The sequence below is a fragment of the Equus asinus genome, chromosome 10, assembly GCF_041296235.1.
Source record: "Equus asinus isolate D_3611 breed Donkey chromosome 10, EquAss-T2T_v2, whole genome shotgun sequence".
NCBI classification, from domain to species: Eukaryota; Metazoa; Chordata; class Mammalia; order Perissodactyla; family Equidae; genus Equus; species Equus asinus.
Window position 1 is genome coordinate 78,211,910 of NC_091799.1, and position 25,447 is coordinate 78,237,356.

General features: G+C 37.8%; 1 protein-coding gene across 2 annotated transcripts in view; it reads left to right on the forward strand.

Annotated features, from left to right (window-relative positions):
- LIFR (LIF receptor subunit alpha) overlaps positions 1-25,447 on the forward strand; it is a 74,379-nt gene that overhangs the window by 25,976 nt on the left and 22,956 nt on the right. For both annotated transcript variants that reach the window (XM_044779403.2, XM_044779404.2), the window contains 9 exons: positions 1,338-1,477; positions 7,518-7,681; positions 13,137-13,311; positions 15,127-15,381; positions 18,877-19,006; positions 19,455-19,624; positions 21,399-21,544; positions 22,524-22,686; positions 25,135-25,205. In XM_044779403.2, the coding sequence (XP_044635338.2) occupies positions 1,338-1,477; positions 7,518-7,681; positions 13,137-13,311; positions 15,127-15,381; positions 18,877-19,006; positions 19,455-19,624; positions 21,399-21,544; positions 22,524-22,686; positions 25,135-25,205 (1,414 nt within the window). The remainder of the gene's footprint in view (positions 1-1,337; positions 1,478-7,517; positions 7,682-13,136; positions 13,312-15,126; positions 15,382-18,876; positions 19,007-19,454; positions 19,625-21,398; positions 21,545-22,523; positions 22,687-25,134; positions 25,206-25,447) is intronic.

A 25,447-nucleotide genomic window follows, 5' to 3' on the forward strand; every position in this document is an offset into this window, starting at 1 on the left:
TTAGAGCCCCAGGCCCGGGATCCCTCACCCTCTGTGCATTAGGACAGGGGAACAAGGAGGGCACAGCCTGCACTGTTTCAGAGCTTCCTTCTGAAGTAATAGACGTGACTTTCACTTACGTTTCTCTACAAATAAAGTCACATGACTGTACCTTGCTTCAGAGGATCAGGGAAGTGCAGTCCTACTGTGAATCCAGAAGGGGAGAAGCTGAAAATTTTGGTAAAAAAGCACTAATGACTACGCAGGCCACACAGAGAGGAAGTTGTTCTGGCTCCCCAGGAGTTCACAAGAAACAAGTCACAAGAGTGCTGTGGGTTAAGTGCTGACAGAAATTGCCTGTGAGGGGCTGAGGGCGCCTTGACTAAGGGGTGTGGGGGTCCAGAGAGGCAGTCAGAGGTGTGGTTGGCCAGTGGGAATACTCAGTTTTCTCAGCAGAAGGAGGATAGGAGGACAGTCCAGCCTGAAAGAATATGTGGTACGATGGCATGGATGTATGAAGTAGCACTGTTGAGAGAATTCAGGTGGTTTTGTGTTGCTGGCCCCTGCTGAAGCCTCACCATGTGAGGCTGAGAGGAGGTGAGCCCGGCGTTAAGGCAGAGTCCTGAGTGAGTGATGTGAGGAGGCCTGTGCTGGGGCGGGGGTGGGGCAGGGATGCGGGACGCACTGAAAGTCCCTTTGCTTGAATTACAGTTTTCATAGGAAGTTAGAAGTGTACATGAATAACAATAAAAGGAATGTAAACGTGCTCCATGAGGATGCAAAGGGCCGTGGAACCACAGAGTTAAAAATCACTTTTGTCTAAGAGTGTTTTGAAAGCAGAGCTGATGAGGAAGTTTTGTTCAGAGTGAACCATGAGCCGAGGTGAAGGAGCGGATGGATTGAGGGCTTCTGAGGGGCGACAAGTAGCCAGGTTCCCTTCTGTCCTCGCTGTCTGTCAAGCACCATCTTAGTGTGGGGCCCTGTGATGGTGTGGTCTAGAAGTGCCGGCTATGTAGGGGGCGGGACACGTGCAATGGGAGGGAAGAGAAAGGAGGTAAAGCGCAGGTTGGGTGGGAGTTTGAAGGGCATGCTAAAATCCTAAGTGTCCTGAAAGAAGCCTTTACGCTACTCACTTGACTTTCTGGTACCATCTGGTTATTTTTTCCTGCCACCACATTGGTACACTTACCATTAACCTCTTTTTTTTCAGTCTTAAAATGCAGTATAACCTATCATATTTTTGTATACAAAAAAAAAGCATTAAGTATTTTCCAGTGCATTTTGTATTAATGATGTTTTTATGAAAATTGCATTATTAATTTTATCTGCTAATTAAAATTTAATTTCTTATATCGTAGATCCTATTCTTGTTATCCATCAGAGAAAACAAATATCAAAATCCCAGCTCTTTCACCTGGTGATCATGAAGTAGTGATAAGCTCTCTACGTGATTTTGGAAGTTCTATAAGTAAATTCATACTCAGTGAAAAAAATGTTTGTAAGTATTTGAAAAGAAAGTTGGTTTGAAAGTAACTTGGAACAATGCCTTTGTTAGTATTGTGGTGCTTTATAACTGGTGGAAATTTACCATTCTGTTGCATTTCCGTTGGTACACTAATGCTTTCATTTACCCAGTGGCTGTACCATGAATAGTAGAGCATGGCCAAGGTCAGGCAGGAAGCATGCTTGTCCTCTGGGCAGTCAAAATCAATGTCGCAGAGTTCAAGATACTTTTTTCCCGGCCCCTGTGCTTTGTTCATTTCTGCACACCTTTCAGAACTTCTCAGGTATCCCTTCTCTAGGAAATAGTCTTTGACCACCCCTTCCTAGAGAAGACCCTGTTCCTGTCTTAGTATTCCGTTAGGCAATCTGTATTTCTCTCTAGGGGCATTTCTCACCGTTGTGTTAGTAATTTCTTAGGTAATTAGGTGCTCACTGTGTCTCCTCCATGGGAAAATAGTTTCCGTGAAGGCTGGGTCTTTGTCTTCCACACCTGGCCCCTAGCCCAGTGCCTGACCCATAGCAGGCATCTTCTACACACGTGTCCATGAATGCCTTGGACGCTTGCTACAAGCTGAGTGGAAACCCGAAATAAACCCAGGCTGACAGAGGGAATTCTGCTATGTGGTGAGACCTTAAAAACCCCAGTTAGTCTTGACTGTTTTAATGGTGGGGTAAGCAGGTTCGTTGGCTGCTGACAACTATTATGGGATGGCACCGTAGTGATATTATAGTGATGTGATCTTATAGGGATGACTGACTTTGAAGCAAGGGAAAGAAACTATAATTAACTCGGTGATCTCTCCAGGTTTATGCACAGGGTGCATGTTTGGAGACGTCTGTGTCTAAGGTAGCATAGGTTTTGAAAGGATAGTAACAAAGCATGCTGTCCAGGAACTTAGAATCTGTCCTGTTTTCGGGCTGAAGTGTTGTCTGGGTAAAGTGCTACTTAGGGCAGTCTTTCCGGATGAAGAGGAAAGAGCCGTGTTTGTTATTTTCTTTCTATAGTTGTGTGTGATGTATAGTTTGTGCAGGTGAGCCAGGATCCTACTACCCACAGGGATATACTGTTAACACTGAAATATATTTTCTGTGCATGTACATACAAACAATAGGTTCATATTACTTTGTAGCCTGCTTAGCAGAAGACGTAGATTGATTTTCAAGTTGTTATCTAAATAAATTTGTATTATTTTTACAGGCTGCGTAGTATGCAGTTGAATGGAGGTATCATAATTACTTTGTGATTGATGATTAACATTGAGATTTTTATTTCCAGTTTTTCAATATTATAGCCAAATGCTTTGATGAACATCTTTTGCACATAGATGTTTCTGAATTTGTGTGCTGATCTCCTTAGGCTAAATTCCTAGGCGTGAGAATGCTGCGTTAAAGACATTGCCCTTCTTTATGGCTTTTGATTTCCATTGCCAGTTGTTCTCCAAAAATTTTGAATCTCTTTGCCTTCCCACAAACCTTGTATTAGAGGATGCGCGTTCTTCCACATCCTTGCCAGGACTGGGTATTGTCCATCTCTCTTAGTTTTGCCATTTCAATCTGATGGCCCCCAAATTATAACATTGTTGTTTTTGTATTTCTTTTTTTTTCCCCAAGATTGGCACCTGAGCTAACATCTCTTGCCAATCTTTGTTTTACTTGTCTCCCCAAAGCTCCCCACCACATAGTTGTATATTCTAGTTGTCAGTCCTTCTGTTTCTGTCTTGTGGTACCCCACCTCAGCGTGACTTGATGAGTGGAGCTAGGTCTGCGCCCAGGATCCGAACTGGCAAAACCCTGGGCCACCAAAACGGAGTGTGCGAACTTACCCACCTGGCCGGCCCCATGTTTTTGCATTTCTGTCATTACTTTTTTAAACTAATTATCATTCATTTTTACTCTTTTCTGAACTATTTGTATCCTTTGTAAATCTTCTCTGATGTTGAAATTAGTCTTTTTCCTCGTCAGTTCACCTCATCTCTATGTTATGGTTATTAATTCTGTCATATTTGCTACATATATTTTTCCAAGTTTAAAATGTAAACTTTATGGTATTTTTCACACCACAGGTTTTCGTTTTTATATGATAGAATCTCTTGCTATTTTTCTTTATGAGTTTTTGATTTTATTATCATGCTTGATTTAAATCTTTCATCCATCTGGAATGATTTTATAGTAAGGTATGAGGACTCTAACTTAATTTTATTCCAGATTCTTAAAAAATTCCTAGAGACTCTGTCAGAGAGCTGGCTTGAGTTGTCTGATTTTTCAGTGGGTATTGAGAAGGTCCTGTCTGGGAAGCTACTTGAAGATGATAGTGGTAGAAAGAATGAGAAAGGCAGGTCAAGACAGACTCCAGGTGACTTATTCGATTAATAGTTCCTTGTTTTTACAAAGCATATAATTTCTTGATAGCATTTTTAATAATAATGGGCCTGATCATGATTAGAATATTAGATTAACAGTATCCCAATACTAAGATGTTTCTACTACTACTACTAAGAAAGGTGCTGAGAAGCAAATTGAAAAGCAGATTAGATGAATATAAGAGAGGGAGGTCAAAGCTTTGAGCACCTACTATGTGCAAGAGAAGCTATGAAATGATAGTACAGCTGTGCATTAAAGGATCTGGGTTCTTTGGCAATTTGCTACTAAATAAAAGTATGAGAAATTAAGTTTTCTGCAGATCTTAAGATGCTTTCAAAAGTAGACATATAGCGGCCGGCCCCATGACCGAGCAGTTAAGTTCACGTGCTCCGCTTTGGCGGCCTGGGGTTTCGCTGGTTCGGATCCTGGGCGCAGACGTGGCACCGCTAGTCAGGCCATGCTGGGGCGGCGTCCCACATAGCACAACCAGAGGCATTCACAACTAGAATATACAACTATGTACTGGGGGGCTTTGGGGAGAAGAAGGAAAAGGAGAAAAAAAAAAAGATTGGTAACAGATGTTAGCTCAGGTGCCAATAAAAAAAACAGAAAGAAAAAAGAAAAGTAGACATAAGAAACAAACAAGATATTTACCATACATATATATGTATATATCTAATAAGCTGCTAATTGACAAGGAGAAGCACGAAAGTAAGTTTTTGTAAGACTTTTAATGTCTAAGTTTCTTAAAATAACCTGAAAATTTGGATCCATCTGAGGCAGAATAAATAAAGTGGATTCTATCAAGAGCTGGGAAAGCTTCCTCTTCTGATGTTCTAAAGCAAAAGGAGCATGGAGGTTATGGGTAAAGATGTACTAGCTTTAAAAAAATAAACAAACAAGACTGATTAAATTTCTTTTGAACTGTCCAGCTGAAAAGTTCCTAGTTTCTAGAAAGCAAGGTCACATTGTCCTCCAATGTCTATTTTAGCTGGAAAGTAGTGCTAGTGACAGTTCATGGGAGCTTAGGGGAACTTCCCGTTTGGACTATGAAGTAGTGAAAAAAGTGTGTCTGTTTAATCCTTTCGCTTGTAATTATGGCCGTTCCTGTCTTTAGCTTGAGATATTGGGTATGACTTGTGTTTCTAAGAGTAGCCCACTGCTATTTAGATAAAATGTAAATTATGCGGCCTTTTTAGGGAGGGAGGCGTTTTAATAGATAAGCGTTGCCTTAGTAAAAGACTCCCATGTTTCATAATTTTAAAGTTACTACATCGTGACATCCTGAAACATTTGAAAGAACCACTTTCTTGGAAGCCTCTGCTCTCTGTGGTCACACTGGCACCTTGAACTTTCCCTCTCCTGGCGCTAAATCAACTTCCTCCTCCTCGTTTCCGCTGCCTCTTTTTTTTGAGGAAGATTAGCCCTGAGCTAACATCTGCTGCCAATATTCCTCTTTTTGCTGAGGAAGACTGGCCCTGAGCTAACGGCTGTGCCCATCTTCCTCTGTTATATGGGACCCCTGCCACAGCATGGCTTGACAAGCAGTGCATAGGTCCACACCTAGGATCCGAACCTGTGAACCCCGGGCTGCCGAAGCGGAATGTGCGAACTTAACTGCTGCGCCACCGGGCCGGCCCCACTCCTTCTTTTTAAAAGCACCTTCCCACTTAAAACTTCTCCTATAAAGTATCCTCCACTGTCCTTATATAGCTGTGTAACTGTTAACTTTGCTCTATAGTTTAGGCTTTAAATCCACATGTACTATTTCCAGTACAGCCCTAAACATTTGATAAAGGTCCACTGTAGAGCACTGTGGTCAGCAAATTTTAGTTAAATTTTTTAAGAACTTATAAGTTCCAAGACTCATTTGTATTGGTTTGCTCTGCTGTTTTTGGTATTTTGCACATTCAGCTGCCCTACCTCTGTCAACTCCTGTAGTTTATGCTTGCCATGGCTTTATTCACTCGGTCCTTGAGCTTCACGGGGAAGGACCAGGACAGAGATGAGGCCTGAGAGCATGTGTCTCTGGATTTCTTTCAACTTAGCTTCACCTCACTGTCATTCGAGGAGAGAGCATGTGAGAAAGAGGCCCCAGTTTCTCCGACCCCCGCATGCCAGACAGCCTGTGTTTCATAGATGGAACAGTCTCATACCTTGTGTTTTCCACTGATCCAACAAGTTTCAGTAATTTACTCATCCCTTGTGGGTCGGAAGACTTGAAGATTTTGAAGCTTAACTTATTCTCCGTGCTACTTTTTTTCAGTTTACCAGTTTCTTCCTATGAGATGCCATGTCCTTGAGCATGGTTTTTCTCTTTGCTTTTCTAATACTGCTTCAGAGCCCACTGCCCTCTCAAACTTCTTTCTCAGGTATTGACAATAACCTCCCCAATGTCAGTGATGTTTTCTCAGTCTTCGTCTGAGTTCTGTCTTACTTGGCCTAGAGGACAGCCCATTTCTTATGATCTCAGTGATCTTGGCTTTTCTCCGGTTTCCTTCTGCTTCCCTCTCAGGTTCTTGCTGAGGTCTGTTTCCTTGAAGGTGTGACTGCCTGTCAGTAGCTCTCAGACAAGCTTCTGCTGTTTTGTGTCTGTGCGTCCATGTTCATTTCTTCAGCTGCAGTCAGTGAGTTCCTCTTGAGTTTGTATCCGTGGTTCTGACTTGTCACCATTCTCACTCAACGTCTGCAGACCACCCCCATTGACCGTCTCTTCCTCTCCTGACACTTAGTCATCCACAGCCATTCTCCTGCATCTCTTCACAATGGTCCCTGATTCCTTTTGCCGTTCTTGCTGCTCTCTGGTCTAGAAACTTGAGGAAGATGTTTCTGTTCCTTGTTATACTAATCCTTCGTTTCTTTGATCCGGTCACTTCTTTGAAATGCCCATCAGATTTTGTCCTTTCTTTTCCATATATGGCATCATGATCCATATCCTTGTCACTCTAGCGAGGCTTTCTCCAACTGTCTGCTACTTGATCACCTTCTCTCTTTGTCCATCTTCTGCAGACCGTGTTCTACACCGCTGCTAAACTAGGCTTTCTGAAGGACTTCTTAATCCTGCTAAGTCCGTCTTAGATTTTCACAGTACCCTCATGGCTTCCTCCCTCAGTGCCTTGGTCATTACTACAGTCTTGCTACTATTTACGATACCTATGCCAGTAATAGCTCATTGCATTGTCAAGTGGGTGACTTCCTCTGGCATGGGGGGCTCTGACACTGGGAGATGAGTGGGAAGGATGCAAAGAAAACAGATGGAAAGCTTTACCAAGGCAAACTTTCCATGTTCTCTTGTTTTCTTAGGCCCAACCTACAGCCATGCAAAGGAAGCTCTTTTCCTTCTCTCTGATGTTGCCTGCTTGTAGCTTCCAGACCAGATGACACTAGAATGTTGTGGGAACCTAGTTGCTGTTTGTATTAGAAGCCATTATGGATTTGAAACAGCCAGCTGATAAATAATTTTCTTAACTGTGGCTGATGAATCATTGGGAGCTGCTTAAATAAATACATACATATATTGGTTCTCTTTTCAGAATAGGTTCCAGAGTTTGCCTTTAATTCTTGATTATTTTTTGCTCAAGAAGGAATGGAATTTAAGATTAGTTAATAGAATTACAATATGAAACATTATTATTTATTTTACTAATCTTTATCTTTTGTTTCCTGTTTTTAAGCCTTAATTCCAGACACTCCAGAGATCTTGAATTTGTCTGCTGATTTCCCAACTTCTACGTTACACCTGAAATGGAGTGACAGGGGTTCTGTTCTTCCACGTCATTCAAATGTCATCTGGGAAATTAAAATTCTACGTAAAAAGAATATGGAAATAGTAAAATCAGTAAGTTTGAACAAAAATAGATTTTTCTTGTGACATTAAAGAAACTGAATAATTTTTAAAAGATTTTTAAGGTGGCATCAGTGAACCATTAGATTATTAAAGAAATAGATCAGATGTCCTTTCAGCGTTCATTAAAAACATACGCTATGACTCAAAAATCACTTAATTATTAAAATATTGTGTAACCATTATAGGAAATTTATGAAATTAAGGGAGAAATAATCCATGATTCTATCACTTGAACACAGTAAATGTTATCTTTGGGTATTCCAATCTAACCTTTTTTATATGCATGTTTTTACATAAATAAAATAAAAGTATACATGTAATTTAGTCTGTTATTTTTATCTTTGTCTAATATTATAAAATAAAAATAAATGTTTTGAAACATATTTAGCCATAGTAATTGTTGAGAAATTTTGTATAGATCTGTAAGTTTGAATCTATCTGAATCTGAAATAATGTTCTTATATTTAGTGGTACTAAATTAATTAAAATTTTAAATTTTACATTAATTTAAATTTCAAGTTAAAATTTAACTTTTAAATTATTAATTTTAATTAATTTAAATTTAAAATTAAAATTTAAAATTAATTTTTCTCTCTTCTCTTTTTCATCGTGTTTGTGAATGGTTTCCTTATGATCTGTCTTTACTTTGCCCTTAGTGTAAGGGATAGTGAGAAATAGTGAAAAGTTTTGAAAGCCTGTGTGGTCATTCTTTCTCTTATCCTTTTACTCTTTTCCTCCTTACTGGATTTAAAATATGCTTAGTTATAGATTTAAGAATTAGGAGACCATCTCATGATTTTACAGTTTATTTGCCTAAGTATGTAGATAAGATAATGATAAATAGGATTATTCTGTATTTCATAGTTAGTGTCTTATTTTTCCTTTTTGACAGCCTATGTATTACATTCCTGAAATAATAGCAGCCACAGTTGTAGTCAGCATGTACCTAGTGCTTCCGGCGCTCCTGACACTGTTGTGAAAGCTCTATGTGTTAATTCCTCACATCCTCACAACAGGCCCATAACGGAGGCACTGTTAGCATCGTCCCCATTTTACAGATGAAGATACAGAGTCACAGGAAGACATTAAATGGTAGAGCCAGGACTGGAACCCAGGCAATTTGGTTCCAGAGTCTGTGCTCGCTCTTAACCACTACAGTGTATGTTACATAATAAGTATATTCGTTTTCATCTAAGATATCCTCTTTTTCCTTTTCATCTATTCAAATTGAACACACTTTTCTAGACCCAGGTCAAATCCTACCCATTATTTTAAAGCCCATCCTAATTACTTCATCCTAGAATGCTCTCTTTTCTTAAATTTTAGTGGCAATTCTTGATGTCAATCTCATTTACAGCTAGCTTTGTTATAGCTCTACCATTGTTATCTTAAAATTACCACTTATTTAAAATTATATCACATAGCTTTTTATTATGGCTTAGCATTTTGTATTCTGGGTTACTACTCACTGGCTTACAGTGACTTCTCAAAACCTCCTTTTTCTCATTTTTAAAGTGGTGCTAATATTTGCTCTTGTAAATGACGTGTTTACAAAGCTGCTAAACAGCTATTAGTTGTCATTACTTCCTTTGGGAGCTAGTTTTTTTTTTTTTAATTAACTCAGGGATGCTAGAATAAGAGGGATATTCTTTGAAGTGTGAGTGAAATCAAACATAAATGAATGGAAATGTTCTTCTAAGGTTATATAACTCCTTGCCGCAAGATGCGTTGCAAGACAGCAATGGCAAGGCAGTAATTCCCTACTTTGGGGAGTATAATCTTTGATGAAAAATCTTTGTATGGGGAAATATAGCAGGAGGCAAGAAAAATAGAGATAGAACAAATGAATTTTAAAAAGTGAAATGTAAAAGGGTAAATGATCCACGTCCATAGTAAAATGTGACATTTTTATTTGTAAGTATATGTTATTAATATCAGTATTTAAGGCAGACTTGTTTATAATCAAGTCATTTTGTCACAGGTTATAATGCTATTATTTTTGTAATATTTTAAAGATCAAGAATACTATACATTAGGGGCTGACCTGGTGGCGCAGTGGTTAAGTTCACACGTTCTGCTTCGGCGGCCCAGGTTCACCAGTTCAGATCCCGGGTGCGGACATGGCACTGCTTGGCAAGCCATGCTGTGGTAGGCGTCTCACACATAAAGTAGAGGAAGATGGGCATGGATATTAGCTCAGGGCCAGTCTTCCTCAGCAAAAGGAGGATTGGCAGCAGATGTGCGCTCAGGGCTAATCTTCCTCAAAAAAAAAAAGGAATACTATACATAAGCGTTTCATTTGTAAGTTTCATTTACAGTGTTTCATTTATAACTTGACACTTTCTGCGCCTGTAGCCTCGCATTCAGCCATGGACGCTGTGTGCTGCACAGACCGGGCTGTGAATGACACCTAGGGGTTATGCAGCACCCTCCCCCCTCCCGTTTTTCTCTTCTGTAAACAACCAATTTCAGTTCTTTTAGCTGATTCTTGTATTATTTATCTCCATTTTTCCAAATAGCATGCTTATTTTCCTGTTTTTAAATTTTTTATTTCCAGTTTTGAGCAATGTTTTATTAACTTCCCACAATGGAAGATGAGAATTTAGTTCCTTCTCACCTCCCCACCCAGGCATTCGCGTGCTTGTATATGTGCATTCTCTGTCTTGTCTCTCTCTCTTTTACATATTGTTCTAATTTTCAGTAGACCGCTGTTCATTGTTTCTATTATGGTTATATATATCTTGTATTTTTAGTTTTATTTGTCTTCTTCATTAATTCAAACCTAAATTCTCTACAGATTGTTTGAATCTCCTGTCCAAGTGTTCAAACATAGTAGTATTTTATCAATTTTAAATTTGTGAATAAATCTCTCTGAGAGCCTTCTGACTTGCTTCCCGACCCTTTTCACAAAAGGGCTCCCCTAGATCCTGACAATATTTCTAGAGCAGAGTGTGGTAAATAGCTGAGGGTTCTTGTAACCCGCAGTGTCTCAGGAGTGCCAGCAGCCTCAACTCCCAGCAGCCAGTGCTAGGTTTGAAGAGATTAATACCTAGGTATACCCATAACCCACTTAAGACAAACCTCAGTGTCTTTTGGCAGATTCTTTAGGAAGCTATGGTCCAAAGGGTCTTCATCATCATCCAGGGGATTCCTTTTACCTTTTTCTTGCCATGGATCCTCTTTTTTCTGAATTCCCTGTCTTCCTCTTATTTCCTCATTTTGGTGGAAGCATCAATTCTAGTAGTTATTTGCTATTTATTGTAGATGTTCTGTTATTTACAATGGTAGCTTGCAGATTTTATTTTTTAAAATTTAAATTAGTTGCCAACAAAATGCAAAAGACTGTCAATTCCAAATGTTGAGAAGATGCAGAGCAATTGGAACTTTCATAAACCCTGGTGGGAATGTAATGCTACTTGATGAACACATTGAGACATGACATTTCTGAAAACGCGTTTATTCTGCACTCACTCATGATTGTTAGTTTCTCTGGGTATATAATCCTAGATTAGGAAATTTTCTCAAGATTTTGAGATCATTGTCCCATTTGTTCTTATTGTGCATCTGTCTTCATCCATTGTGCTGAACACTCATTGGGCCCCTTTCAGTCTGAAAATACATGCTTGTCAGCTTGGGAAATTTTCCTGTTGTACGTCTTTGATTTCCTCATCTCTGTTTTCTCTTTTTTTCTTAGAGCTTCTGTTTTTTAGAAATTGGACCCTTCTAATAATTTAGAAATTGGGTCCTCTCATTGTCTTATCATTCCTACTTTCCATCTGTATTTTGCTCTATTTTCTGAGCAGTTTTTCCTAAATTTTGTCCTGCAGTCTTGCTATTGAATTTCTGTTAGTATGTTTTTTAATTTACAGGAGATCCTTTTTTTGTTCTCTGTTCTTTTAAAAATATATCCTTGTTCTTATTTCATGGATACAGTATCTCATCGTATCTCTCAGAATATCGGTGATTTAAAACATTTTTTTCTTTCTCTGCAGTCTGTTTCTTCAGGCTGCTTTTTTCTTTATTTTCATCTTTAACTTTCATAGTAGAATTTCTTTCCACTTTCTGGTCATTCTGTTTGCTATTCATATTTAAGTGAGTGACTCTTAAAAAATTTTTTTAAAACTGGAATTGGAACTTCTGTTTGCCTGGATGGGACTTATTGACTGGACCTTCATTGTAGGTGATTAGGATGGACTTTCTAGTTGGCAAAATCTTAATATTATTTTAGGTTTTTATGTTGACCTGTGCATATGCACCAGAAAAGTTTGTTTAGACTCCTACCTGGTGAGTATGAACTGGGTCATCTGTATCCTGGGAGCTGAGTAGAGGAAGAAGGCAGGAGTGCCCTAGCCTTCAGATTGTGTAGGTTAGCAATCCCCTTGTTTTTGGTACAATAGTCCCCATTCTCAGCTCTTCCTTAGGTTCTTCAATCCAGAGGTATTCTGTCTTACTTTTCCAGAGTATAAATCTCCACTCTTCTGCCGAGGTGAAGAAGGGGAGTCCTCTGGCAGCATAGACGGTGGGAGAGGATCTGGGTGTCTAACCTACACCCAGACAGCTTTCAGTCAGTCTTCCTGTTTGTGCCTCACCTTCACTATGCTTTTCCAGGGGAACCTGGCACAGCCATTTCCGGAGCTCTCTGGCTCCTGTGATAGAAATCAGATTTTTTCTCACTTTCCCATTGGAGGCTTAAGATTCAGCTTTCTCAGGTCTTCTGAGTCAGTTACTATTGTCCATCTGCTTTCCAGTGTCCAAAATTGTACTTGTCTTGTTGCTTCTCCTATTTTTTGCCCTAGTACATCTCTGCCTTTAAAAAAAAAAATCTGTGGCCTTTTGTTTTAGTGGGATCTCAGGAGGTGAGAGAGAAGGAAATACATTTAATCTATTGTCTTTAACCTGAAGTCCCAAGGTCTCTTTTAGTAGATGCTCAATATTTGATTGAAATCTTACCAGTTTTTCACAATTGAGATTAATATTTTATATTCTTGTAAGTTGCATATTTAAAAATAAAATTTAAAATATATACACTTATATAAAAAAATCCAGCCTAAAATAATAATTTATTTTGTTGAAATGCTGCTTCTCTCTTTGACTAACTCTTGAAGATACAAACCTACTAAATATTTTTTATCCATGAAAAATGGAGGTCATTTTAGACAATGATATATTTTTTGTGAACTATATTGAATATTTTGGGATATCAACATCTTGTATAATAATGCAGTAGGGCCTGAAGTACAAGAAGTAAACATAAATGAATCATCATTATTGCTAGTATACCTCTCCTGTTATGCCTTATAGAAAACAGAGACAGTTTTACAAAAGGACAAACCTTTAACTTACTTAGCTGGTGATTGTATACAGTCTGTTGTGTTTTTTAATCATAAGAAAAGCAGAACATATCACTACTTGGAAATATAATTTTGTGTTTGTGTTCATTTTTTAGGTCACCCATAACACCACTCTGAATGGTAAAGATATAGTTCATCACTGGAGTTGGACCTCAGACATGCCCTTGGAGTGTGCCACTCATTATGTGGGAATTAGATGCTACATTGATGAAACTCATTTCTCTGGTCACAAAGAGTGGAGTGACTGGAGCCTGCTGAAGAACATTTCTTGTAAGCTTATCTTTAAAGAATTTTTCTTGCAAATGAATTAATCTTGCTTAAGGGTAAGGTTTAGTTTAAGCTTTCAGTTCTCTGAACCCCATTTGGCTGCTTGATGGTCACCTGGGGATCTTCCAAGTCCCCGATCCCAGACATTCTGATTCAAAAAGTCTAAGATAGGCTTCAGGAATCTGTACTTTTAAAAAACTTTCTGAGTGATTGGATAGACATCTGGGTTTGAAAATCACTGTGGTAAGCATTGAAGAACATTCGAAAACTATATGTAGGTGGTAATGAGATCAAGTCTATATTTAAAAAAAAAAAAAAGGCTGCCCACAGAGCAGACTCCTGTGAGCTGCAGTTATTGCAGAGAACATGGGAATCTGCAAGTATACCAAAAGTCATCTACGTTGACTAAAACTCATAGCAGGTAGAACATTAGCAGTGTGAGAGAGGGCCTGGAAAATTGTTGACAATAAAATGATGTCCTTAAAAAGGCTGGTAATCATTGTAGGTAATCCACTCTACTGATAATATGGAGAAACAGATCAGAGGAAGGAGGGACTGGAAGAAGTTAGGTCGATAAGGAGAATCTTGTAGCTCAACAAAAGACAATGAAGGCATAAACTGGGACACATGGGTTTAGAAAGGAAAAGGGGGAAAAGGTGTGAAAACACTGGAGAGACAGAGTTAGATTAGTGACTGTGCATTTGGTAAGAGAGAAATAGAGCCAAGGATAACTGTTAGTTTGGGCAGCTGGGTAGCTGATAGTGCCATTCACTGTGACAGAAAATATAAGAATGGATTAGGTGGGAAAGATAAATTTCATCCTTAATGTGTTGACCTTGAGGTACTCATGAAGCGTCTGCGTAGCACTGTGTCATAGGCAGTCAGAAATACCAGTTTGGCATCCAAGTGATTAGTTGGAGCTGGAGATAGGTATTTGAGAATCATCAGCATATATGTGATATGATGTGGAGGTTAACATAACTCAGGGAAAGGTGAATGGGGTCCAGGGACATATACCTTAGAAGCTTGTATGTCTAAGGATAAGATGGAAGAAAAAGAGTCCAGCAAAGCAAACAGCAGCCAGAAGGTTAAGAGTAGCCCAGGAGTGTACAGTGGTATGGAACCCAAGAGAAGGGAGTTTTGAGAAAGAAGACTTGAGGCAACATACAAGATGCTGTGGAAGTCAAAGGCAAAGATTACTGAGAAGGGCCATTGGATTGAGCAGCTAGGCCAGCAAGCCGCTATAGTAGAACGGTCTGGGTAGAAGCCAGATTGCAGTAGAGTAAATAGGTAAAAGGAGACTAGAGGTAATTAAGAAGATTGACTATTTAGGACAACAACAAAAAAAAGGTACGGCTTTAATCTGCAGAGAGTTGGAATTAAGGAAAACGTGCTTTTAAAGATGTGGAGTACTTAAACATATATTTAGGCTGAGTGAAAGGAAGAAGACTTCCCTAAATACATTTCAAAGGAATGGAGTTATTTAATAAGTGACTTTTTCTTGGTGTGGGTTTTTCACGTGTGGATATAAACCCATTTAATTGGAATCTTCAGACTTCTTAGGCATTAACCTGTGACCTTAGACGTTGACCTACCATCCCCTCCACTCCCCCACCATCACTCTATCATAAGTAAATAAAACCACACCCACTTTTATTTTATTTCTTGTGTTTGTCTTGCTCCTTTGAAACCTGGGGGGCATACCTTATCTTTGGGCCACCATTATCACAAAGCATCTAACAGTATGTTTGGTATACACTGGGCTATTTTGTGGTAAAAGACTCCTAAATCACGTATAATTCCTTTTGCTCTTTCTAGGGTCTCCTGATTCTCAGACTAAGGTTTTTCCTCAAGACAAAGTAATACTTGTAGGCTCAGATATAATAGTCTGTTGCGTGACTCGAGATAATGTATCATCAGCACAGATTGGCCTAACGAAGTGTCCCCTTATCCATCTTGATGGGAAAAATGTTGCAATCCAGATCCATAATATTTCTGTTTCTGCAAGTAGTGGAACAAATGTGGTTTTCACAACAGAAGATAACATATATGGAACAGTTCTTTTTGCAGGATGTAAGTATATAATATTAAGAAAAGTGTTCTTATTAATCTGTTTTCATCCTCTTTGAAAGCCTTTATGCTTCTTCTAGGGGTTGATTCTATTTCTTTCTTATTTTTTTATTCTTTAAATGATATATGAAGACACAAGAACTTTTGCTTGTTTTAAGATGAATTCCAAGCTTGTTTTCTGTTTGCCTGTATCTATATAGCTTGTAGGTTTTGTAATAACATTTGAAACATCCATTGCTAGTTTTTAGTTTAAATTCTTAGTTAACAGCTTTATTGAGTCAAAGGTAGTTACTATATAATATTTCTTAATCCTACATTGTTTAGAAATTATTTCAGATAAATTAATTTCCCACCTAATTAAAACATACCTTTTTAAAATGAGTTCCTGAATTAAAGAAATTGTAATGATTTTACATAAAATCTTTCAACGGTGTAATATATGCTTCTCCGACATTTTGAAGAATATATTTGAGGAGAAGAGGGTAGCTGGAGGACATGGGAGAGAAGTCGTCCTTCTGCCTGTGTTCTCTGTGTCGTGAGCGCTTTGTAACGCAGGGGCATCTTTATTAACATGGTCTCTCCTACAGTCTGAAATTCCATGACATTTCCAGAAGTTGTCGTGGGGGACTGCCCTGTACGTATATGGCTTCTGTTGAGTGTCCACAGAGAATCTTGGGATTCCTGTTTTTCTGTCCCCTCTCTCGAGTAGCTGTCATGTGGTGCTGGTGGCTTTGCCTCCAGTGGTGCTTCCTTTTGTCCCCACGTTCTGAATCAAAAGGCTCTGTGTTTGGTCTGAGGGTCTCATGAATAAAGTGTGTGAGATGTAATGAGTGGGTTTTGTCATTTTCTTTTGATTGCTTAGTGATTTTTCCTATGCTTTTTTAGGATTCTCAACTGTGCTGTAGATCAGCAGCTCTCAGCCCCTTTTTTACATGCATAGAAACTTACGATGAATTACGTTCATTTGCTGATATAGTCTCAAGATAATAACCAGGATTAGGGGCACTTCTTAGCTCGATGGCTGTAACTTTACTCACTTTTGGCCTTCCCAGTAATGCATTTTGGATTTCGAGTGAGAGTGAGGTTATGTTGAAATTTAAATTTTAGAAAATTAAATTTTCTTTCCTAATGGAATTGTAGGAGATGACTTGCAGCATTCCTCACAAATGATCATGAAGTCTAAGTTGAGAACCAGGGGTATATGCAGTGAGGCTGCCTGATACGGGATACCAAAAAGTGAGATACCTGCTTTAAAAGTATGAAAGAAAAAACTAAAGCTTAAAAGATGAGAATATTCCCGATTTTTATTATTTCCAATAATGTACTAATCTTTTCTCATAGTACTAGAACAAACCTATTTAATTCATAATTTAAACTTCACTTGTGACATTTGGAGGTTGAAATATTGTTCAGTATTTGTGAACTCAGGAGCAGCAATGGAAGTTCCCTTCAGAGGGAGCTCTTTAGAAACTTACAAGGGCAGTTTATGGTGTGAGTTAGGCATCAAGATTCATTTATTTTCCTTCCCTGTTAGCCCACCATTTGTTGAAAAGCATTTTAGAATCAGCCTGTAGTTTCCTCCTATACACACACATACACAGTCAAAACCCACTCAGATTTTGATTACATTAAATCTATCAATTTAGGAGAATTTTCATTCTGTACAATACTGAATCCTCCAAACCATGAACATGGTATTTCCCTCTACTTAGGTTGATTTATCTTAGTGATATGAGGTCTTGTATATCTTCTAGTAAATTTACTCTTGTATATTTGGTGTATGGCACTAATAAAAATGGCTTTTTTTCCCCTCTCCAGCTTATTATGGTAGTTACCAATAAATTTATTGTCTAGCTGACAGAAGAATAGATATTTATGAATATTTGTCAGTGTTCATGCATGGCTGATTTACTCATAAGCCAAATAGATCTTTATAAATATTATTCAATAATCACTCAAATGAGTTATTTTCATGGATAGTGCCACTTCAGCATTAAATATTGACCTAAATGTTAATCTTATGTCGTACTTAAAATATTTTAAATACACTATGTCATAGGATTAGAGCATGTAATTATTTATATCACATGTCAAATTCTATACTTTCTAAGTTGAAAATATTTTCATAAAAAAATGGTTTTGTTTTTTAAGTTGCATTTACTATTTGCTGGTACATAGAAATAGGATTGATTTATACCTACCTTTTGTGTAGCTTAAGTTGATTCTCTCGCAACTTAATGTCTTTGAAAAGAGAATCAGTACGTTACCTTTCAAATACTGCCCCTTCAGAGCCGTTCTCCTTCCGTCTTCACTTCCACTGCTTTCTAGTTTTCTCCTGTTATTTGGATTTTGAGTATTTAAACTTAATATATCTGCCAAATACTAAAATAATCAGCATTTTAAATATACTAAAAAATTTTGGTATGCCATTGTAATAAAATGGTTGAAAATTTGACCTTAGATGTAACATAATTTTCAAAACAAATATGTCAATGGTAGTTTCATTATCTAATTGTTAGACTTTCCTATAAGTGCTTATGACGCCTCTTAATATTACCAAAAATCTCATTAAAGGACCTTATTCTTATCTCTGGGGAAGATATATGAAATTTTCTAAGTCTTTGTTAATAAACTAAGAACTGTTTTTAAAATTCTGCTTTTTAAAAATAAAATTATTTTACACAAATTTTTAACAAGTAGATAATTGTTTTAAAAAAACTTACCTTTAGTGAAAGATAGTTTGGATAAATATGATAGTGAGAAATAGCAGTTTCTATGTATGATTGGTTAAACGTGAAATTGAAATTTCGGTAGTCAGTGTCAGATTGCCAGATTTTCCCTCATCACTTTAAAGGTCTTACAGACTTACACAAAAAACATACTTTTTTCCAGTCCTGCTGCTACAAAGCCAGAAAGAATTTCAGTAAAGACCAAAACAACAAAAGAACAGCAGTCAGTTTGAATATAGGGAGATGCAGAATTTTACCAAGAGTTACTTTGTAAATAATAGTCCTTGTAACTTATTTAAGAACTCTGAAGCTTGTAACATGACTTACGTTGGCTATTAATATGATTTGGCACTTCTTTTCAAATCACAATATATAGATGATAGAGAGTAATACTTGTAACCTGTAGGTTTCTCTGACTCGTTGGACACAGCTTCCTTTGAGAGATTTAGTAAACTCAAATAGGATTTAAGGGGTTAAAAATGATAGTTGGTGTCTTCAGGTTTCTATTGGGGAGTTTCCACATGCAGTAATAGTCACTCTTTAGTATATTTTAATCCATCGTTTCTAATGTCATATGAACTCTGAAAAAACATACTGTAGAAAGAATGGCAATTCCTGCACTGTCCAAAAAGTAAAATGCAAATGTTAAATAATTTAATTTTTTAAGGAAATTGTACAAAATATAATTAATTAACATTTATGAAACATAATGATTTTCCAGGAAAATATATGTAACGATAGCTACATTTTTTTTTCTTTTTCCTGTTAGATCCACCTGATATTCCTCAAAAACTGAATTGTGAGACATATGATTTGAAAGAGATCGTATGTTCTTGGAATCCAGGAAGACCGACAGCATTGGTGGGCCCACGAGTTACTAGTTATACTTTATTTGAAAGGTAAAGGTCACTGGGAAAAGATGTCCAACTTAAACAGCCAGGAGTACACTAGAAGGATGTTAAGTGACATAGGGAAACGCTCTATCTTATTTATATTATAAGCAAGATATAAACCCAAATATGCTGTATAAAACTGGATATACTATAAATACTGCAATTTAAATGCATGCAGACTCAATTTGTCTCCTTATTTAAAAAGCCTAGAAGGAAGAACCCTCAAATATGAACAGAGACTTTCTGGGAGGTGGGCTTATGGCTGATTATTTTCTTGTGTTTTCTGTATCATATACGTTTTCTTCCCTGAGTGTGTAATACGTCTATCATTAGGCATGTAAACTTTTAAAAAATATTACTTATTAGAAAATTAACCCATTCACTTTTTCATGCACTATTTCTCTGTTGCCATTTTGAAAATATTTTAACATTCCTTACTGCTCTATTAATTCAGTTTTTCAGGAAAAAATGTTAGATTTAAAAGAACTGAAGCGTCCACAAATGAAAGCCATCAGTTATTCTTTCAAATGCTTCCAAATCAAGAAATATATAATTTTACTTTGAATGCTCACAATCCTCTGGGTCAATCCGAATCAATGATTTTAGTTAACATTACTGAAAAAGGTAAGCTGCTACATAAACCAGAGTCTTAAAAATAACTTCAGAAGTGGTGGAATGTCTTGACATGAATGAAAAGTATTTCTATGGATAACTTTTTACTGATTGTTATTTATAGCTACTTAATAATTATTTTGTAAGTTTCATTTTAAAAGCTTTAAATTATGTAATTTCCAATGTCACCATCTTATTGAATTCAAATGAAATTTTGAATTAGTCATTTACATAGAAAGCGTAAGAGGCTTTATCTAATAGCTTTTGATTTCTGAAAAACTCTTTGCCCAACTTTTAAAGACTTTTTTATTTTGAAATAATTGTAGACTCACAGATGGTTCCAAAAATAGTAAATTAGAGCCCGGTGACCCCTTCACCCAACTTTGCCCCATGGTAACATCTGTGTAACTGTGGTGCAATATCCAGATGAGGCACTTGACGCCGGTACAATACCGTGAACCAGGCTACTGAACTAGACCCAGCCTTGCTCAGTGTCACCAATTTTTACGTGCGTTCAGTTGCGTGTGTAGTTCTGTGCAGTTGGATCCGTGTATAGACGTGGAACCACCAACCATCAAGATACAGAACTATTCTATCTCCACAAAGGAACTTCCTCATGCTGCCCCTGTAGCAACCCCCTCCCCCACATACGCGCTCAGACCCCTGTCCCCGGGCAAACAGCTAATCTGTTCTTCATCTCTTTTGTCATTTTGAGAATGCTATATAAATGGAATCATACAGTATATAACCTTTGGAGATTGGCATTTTTTACTAAGAATAATGTCCTTGAGATCCAAGGTGTTGTATGTATCAATAAATAGTTTGTTCCTTTTTATTTCTGATGATTTCTGAATTTTTACCAACCGTATTAATGTATAGCTCAAAATAGAAATAAAATATGGTCCGTCTTTTTGGCAGTCATTCAATGTGTATCAACTCTATGCCAGGCTGTGCACATACACAGCCGTGGCACAGGGGCCTTGTCTTAGAGACTCATGATGGGGGAGAAGGGCTTACACCAAATGGCTATAATACAGCCTGGCAAGTGATTAGTAGGGGATCCTCTTGCCTTATTTGTAAATGTAAGTCACAAATATCATTTATTCCTTCCCATAATCTTTATTTTTCCTAGGGTCAGAATAGCTACATTTTCTCCTTGAGTGTAGTGTTGATATGTATTTTCTGCCCTCTGCCGTTTCAGCCTTATTTTCCACATGATTCTTGCCCACCACTCCAATTGGTGTCTACACTATCACCAGCATCATGTGCTCTTTGCTTCAGTGTACCTTTGTTCTTGCCAAGACCCTAACCTGAAATGTTTTTCTGCATCCATTTTGCCAACTTTAGTCTGATTCTTCCTTCAAAGCTCATCTTAAGTCCCATCTTCACTATGACTCTCCCCACCAAGCTTGCATCTAAATTCCTATAGCAGTTAATATCTGACCTCACGTTTAGAACCTAGCATATATACTCTTATTAATTTTCTTTCTTTCTGTTTGTCATTCCCCAAGTAGATTAGGAGTTCCTTAAAGTTAGAGACTAGGCTCTGACTACCTTTTAAGTATTCCTGATACCAGTTGAGGAACCTTGAGCATTGGTGGTTCTTAAAAAATATTGGCGTGATGTCAGCAGTAAAAGTGAGGTTTGTGTATTCCACAGATACTGGGTAGAATATTATTGATCAGCACTAATGGTTCCTCTCTGGTTTTTTATTTTCTTTGGTTCTCATTGGTCATATTATAAAATAGCTTTTAAAGTAATTAATCCTTAAAAATTGTATTTACAGTTTATCCCCATAGTCCTACATCAGTCAAAGTGAAGGATGTTAATTCAACAGCTGTTACACTTTCCTGGCGTTTACCAGGCAACTTTGCAAAGATTAAATTTTTATGTCAAATTGAAATTAATAAAACGAATTCAATACAAGAATTGGTGAGTAAGATTCTTCTGTAAACTTCCTTTGAGGTTATTTTGGATAAAATACTTCGTTTTCAAAAAGAATTAAGTTGATATGCATAAGCTCTCAGATTATTTATTATAAAGATTTACTAAGAACCAAGACATTATATATCAATGCAATAACGGCATTAGATGAAAACAGTTATAACACTGGATATTATAGAACATGACTTTGACTTTTACTACTCAGAATGTTTCTGGGTCTAGTATAGTACCTGGCACATAGTAGCTAGTGCGCCATAAATTTGTGAATGAATGAGGACTTTTTGCTTTACCATCAGTTAATGGACCAGTCAGCGCCAGAGAGAAGATAGGATTTTTAAAACTGTGAAGTGCAGCAATAGGAGCAAGTTATAATTGGTCTTTGTAAGTCAAAACATGACTTTTTAATACATTTTAAATACTTAGGTTAACTTTTGTACTGCACCATCTTGTAATTTGTGGTAAGTTCAAAATAAATGATATAGTACTTAAATATTCATTTGGAAACTTACTGATGATTCCTAGAAAATCAGTCAAACTACAAAAATAACTCAAAAAGCTCCTTCGTAATTAGTGATTGGGAGCTCAGAGGCTTCCCTGAGGCATGCAGATCCTCAAATTTGCTTAGAATTGTTTCATTTTAATTTTATTTAGTTTAAGTGTTTGTTGACTAGTCTAATGTTTTGCACCATCCTAGCAGTCCTGAGTGCCATATAAAAAAGATGCCTAAGGCAATGCCTGCCTCCAAGAAGCTTCCAAATTTGGCATTTATAAAAAATTAAAATATTGTAGTGGGTGAACTGTCTTTGGTCTTATAGAGGTGATCTCATATGATGTTCAGTCAATTTATGTTACAAATTTGGGTGGCTTTCTTATCAAAAGAAGTGTGTTTGTATGTGTATATATGTATTCATACACACATGATGTTCCATATACATATATAGACACATATCTGTTTGTTTTCTAATAGCGGAACGTCACAATCAAAGGAGTAGAAAATTCAAGTTATCTCGTTGCTGTGGACAAGTTAAATCCATATACTATATATACTTTTCGGATTCGTTGTTCTACTGAAACTTTCTGGAAATGGAGCAAATGGAGCAATGAAAAACAATATTTAACCACAGAAGCTAGTATGTTAACTAAATGGTTTATGGCTAATTGTTACTGTGCATCCTGAAATTGTACAGCTTTTTTTTCTTTAAAGGAAATGTTACCAAAGTGACTAAAAGTAGGAGGATGCCTAGATAAATTGTGTAATTGTATAATATCTGCTCATAAAATATCATACAGACATTTTAAATGATGGCTTTTAAAAGTTTTGTGATGATATTGGAAAATGCTTGGCATGTGTTGTGTGAAAGGACTAGGCCTCCCTGTCTACAGTGTGATTGCTACCATATTAAAATGATGCATAGGAAACCAAACTTGAAACCATGGTGAGATCATGGGGCGATTTTACTTACACTCTTTCCATCTTTTCTTGGGATTTTAATCTATTTAGATTGACTTTTTATTGAAAACAATTATTGAAGAGAATTTGTTGGAATTTTCATTTGTGACCTAGGCCTGAGAAATGAATGGGGCTAAAAGATCTGTAACTTTAGTTTCTAGAGTACACCTAGGTCAAAATAGGTATAAAATTAGCCAGCTGATTTTCTGAGTATAATCATTTCCAAAGACAAAATGAGATTCTATCCTTGATTAATCAGATGCCAGCTTTAAAACTTAGAAATAGGTATAATTTTCAGGGGTCGTTCAACAAAAGATAGCAAAAGCCTCACTTGCACTATATAATATAGGGAATATAAAATTTCTTCCAAAAAATTGACAAACAGTAAAACAAAAAGTAACAGATGTTAATCTAGATTTTCTCTCTCCACATGAAGAATGGAGAGGTGCGAGGAGCTTTACAATATGTGTGACAATTATTTTGGATCTTCAAAAATGAATCTTGTCCATGAGTCCAAACAGAGAATGTGTTAGTTGTCTATTGCTACATGAAAAATTATCGGTGGCTTAAAATAGCAAACATTTATTATCTCACGATATCTCTGGGTCAGAAATTCAGGAGCAGCTTAGCTGAGTGGCTCTGGCTTAGAGTCTCTCATGTGGCTACAGTTACAACGTGGGTGGGACTGCAGGCTTGATTGGGGCTACAGGATCTGCTTCGAGATGGTTTGCTCACATAGCTGTGGGCAGGAGGCCTCAGTTCCTCACCACGCGGGCTTCTCCATAGAGCTGCTGGAGAGTTGATGACATGGCAGCCAGCGCCTCCCAGACTTTGTGATCGAAGAGAGAACAAGGCAGGCTTCACAATGTCTTTGATTATCTAGCCTCAGAAGGGACATTCCATCACGTCTGCCTTACCCTATTGGTACACAGGCCAACCCTGATACAGTGTGGGCAGGGACTGCACAAGGGTATGAATATCAAGTGGCATGAGCGATATCATTGGTCATTTGGACACTGGCTGCCCCAGGAGCATTTGCCTTCACTGGATGAGCTGTTGTTGCCAAGAGGAAAGATTTTATTTACACCCCATTCAGATGAAGGCATTAATTCACTTAACAAATACTGATTGAGCACCCACCATGTGTCAGGAATTGTTCTAGAATGAGGGAAATAGTAGTGAATAAAACAGCAAGCTCTGCCCATGGAGTTTATAGGATAGAGGATTAGAAATGAGTTTTTAGAAATATATAATAGTATATCGGTTGGTAGTGAGTGCCACAGAGGAAAGTAAAACCTAGAAAGGGGGCTAGGGAATGAAGGCCAAGTGGTGGGGGCAGGAGTTGCAATTTTAAATAGGGTCACTGGAAAAGAACTCCCTAATAAGGTAACTTTGGAGCTGAGGTTAAAGGAGGTGAGGAAGCAAGCCACATGTTTAAGTCAGGAGAGGAGAGTTCTAGGCAGAGGGAGAGAGGGCACAGAACATACAGAGCCTGAGGCAGGTGTGCTCAGCATGTTTGAGGAGCCAAGTGTGTGGCCAACACCAGCTTGAATAAGGGGAGAGAGGAGGATGTGAGAGGGTGTGGCACCCAGGGGCGCATCACTGAGGGCCTTGAGGGTGGTTCTGACCCATTTTTAGGGGCCTCGTGTTTTGTAGACATTGAGAGCTCAGCTTTTCCGTTGCTTCATTTTCGAAGTGGAGGCCACTGAACTACTTCACTTTTTGGGGGTGGGGGGTGTATGTTTCTTTTTGGTGAAGAAGATTGGCTGTGAGCTAACATCTGTTGCCAATCTTCCTCTTTTTCTTTTTTCTCCTCAAAATCCCAGAACATAGTTGTATATCCTAGTTGTGAGTCCTTCTAGTTCTGCTATGTGGGACGCCACCACAGCATGGCTTGATGAGTGGTGTGTAGGTCCGCACCCAGAAGGTGAACCAGTGAACCCAGGGCCACTGAGGTGGACCATGCTGACTTAACCACTATGCCACCAGGCTGGCCCCATTCACATTTTTTATTGAGATTTCCAAAACCCTAGAAAGAAATTTCAAGCACCACCATCTCAATTATTGATATTATTCATTGACATATAGTACACATCTTTAAATGCTAACTTTTAAATCTCTTTCCTAGTTCCTTCAAAGGGACCAGATACTTGGAGAGAGTGGAGTTCTGATGGAAAAAATTTAATAATCTATTGGAAGGTAAATATCTAATTTTTCCTTGAATATTTAAATAACTGTGCTGTGCTGAACTCCTTAACTTATACATGTCACTTGAGTTGTCGAGGAGCCCAGGGTTCCCAGACTGGCTTAGTTTGCAGCACTGCCGAGAATCTAACCTGGCTCCTAAACCCCTGGATCCCTCATCACTGCTGATGCACCACCGTCAGGTTAGTGAGGATCTTCCGTCTCAGATCTGAGCATCCTTTAGTTGGATTTTATGA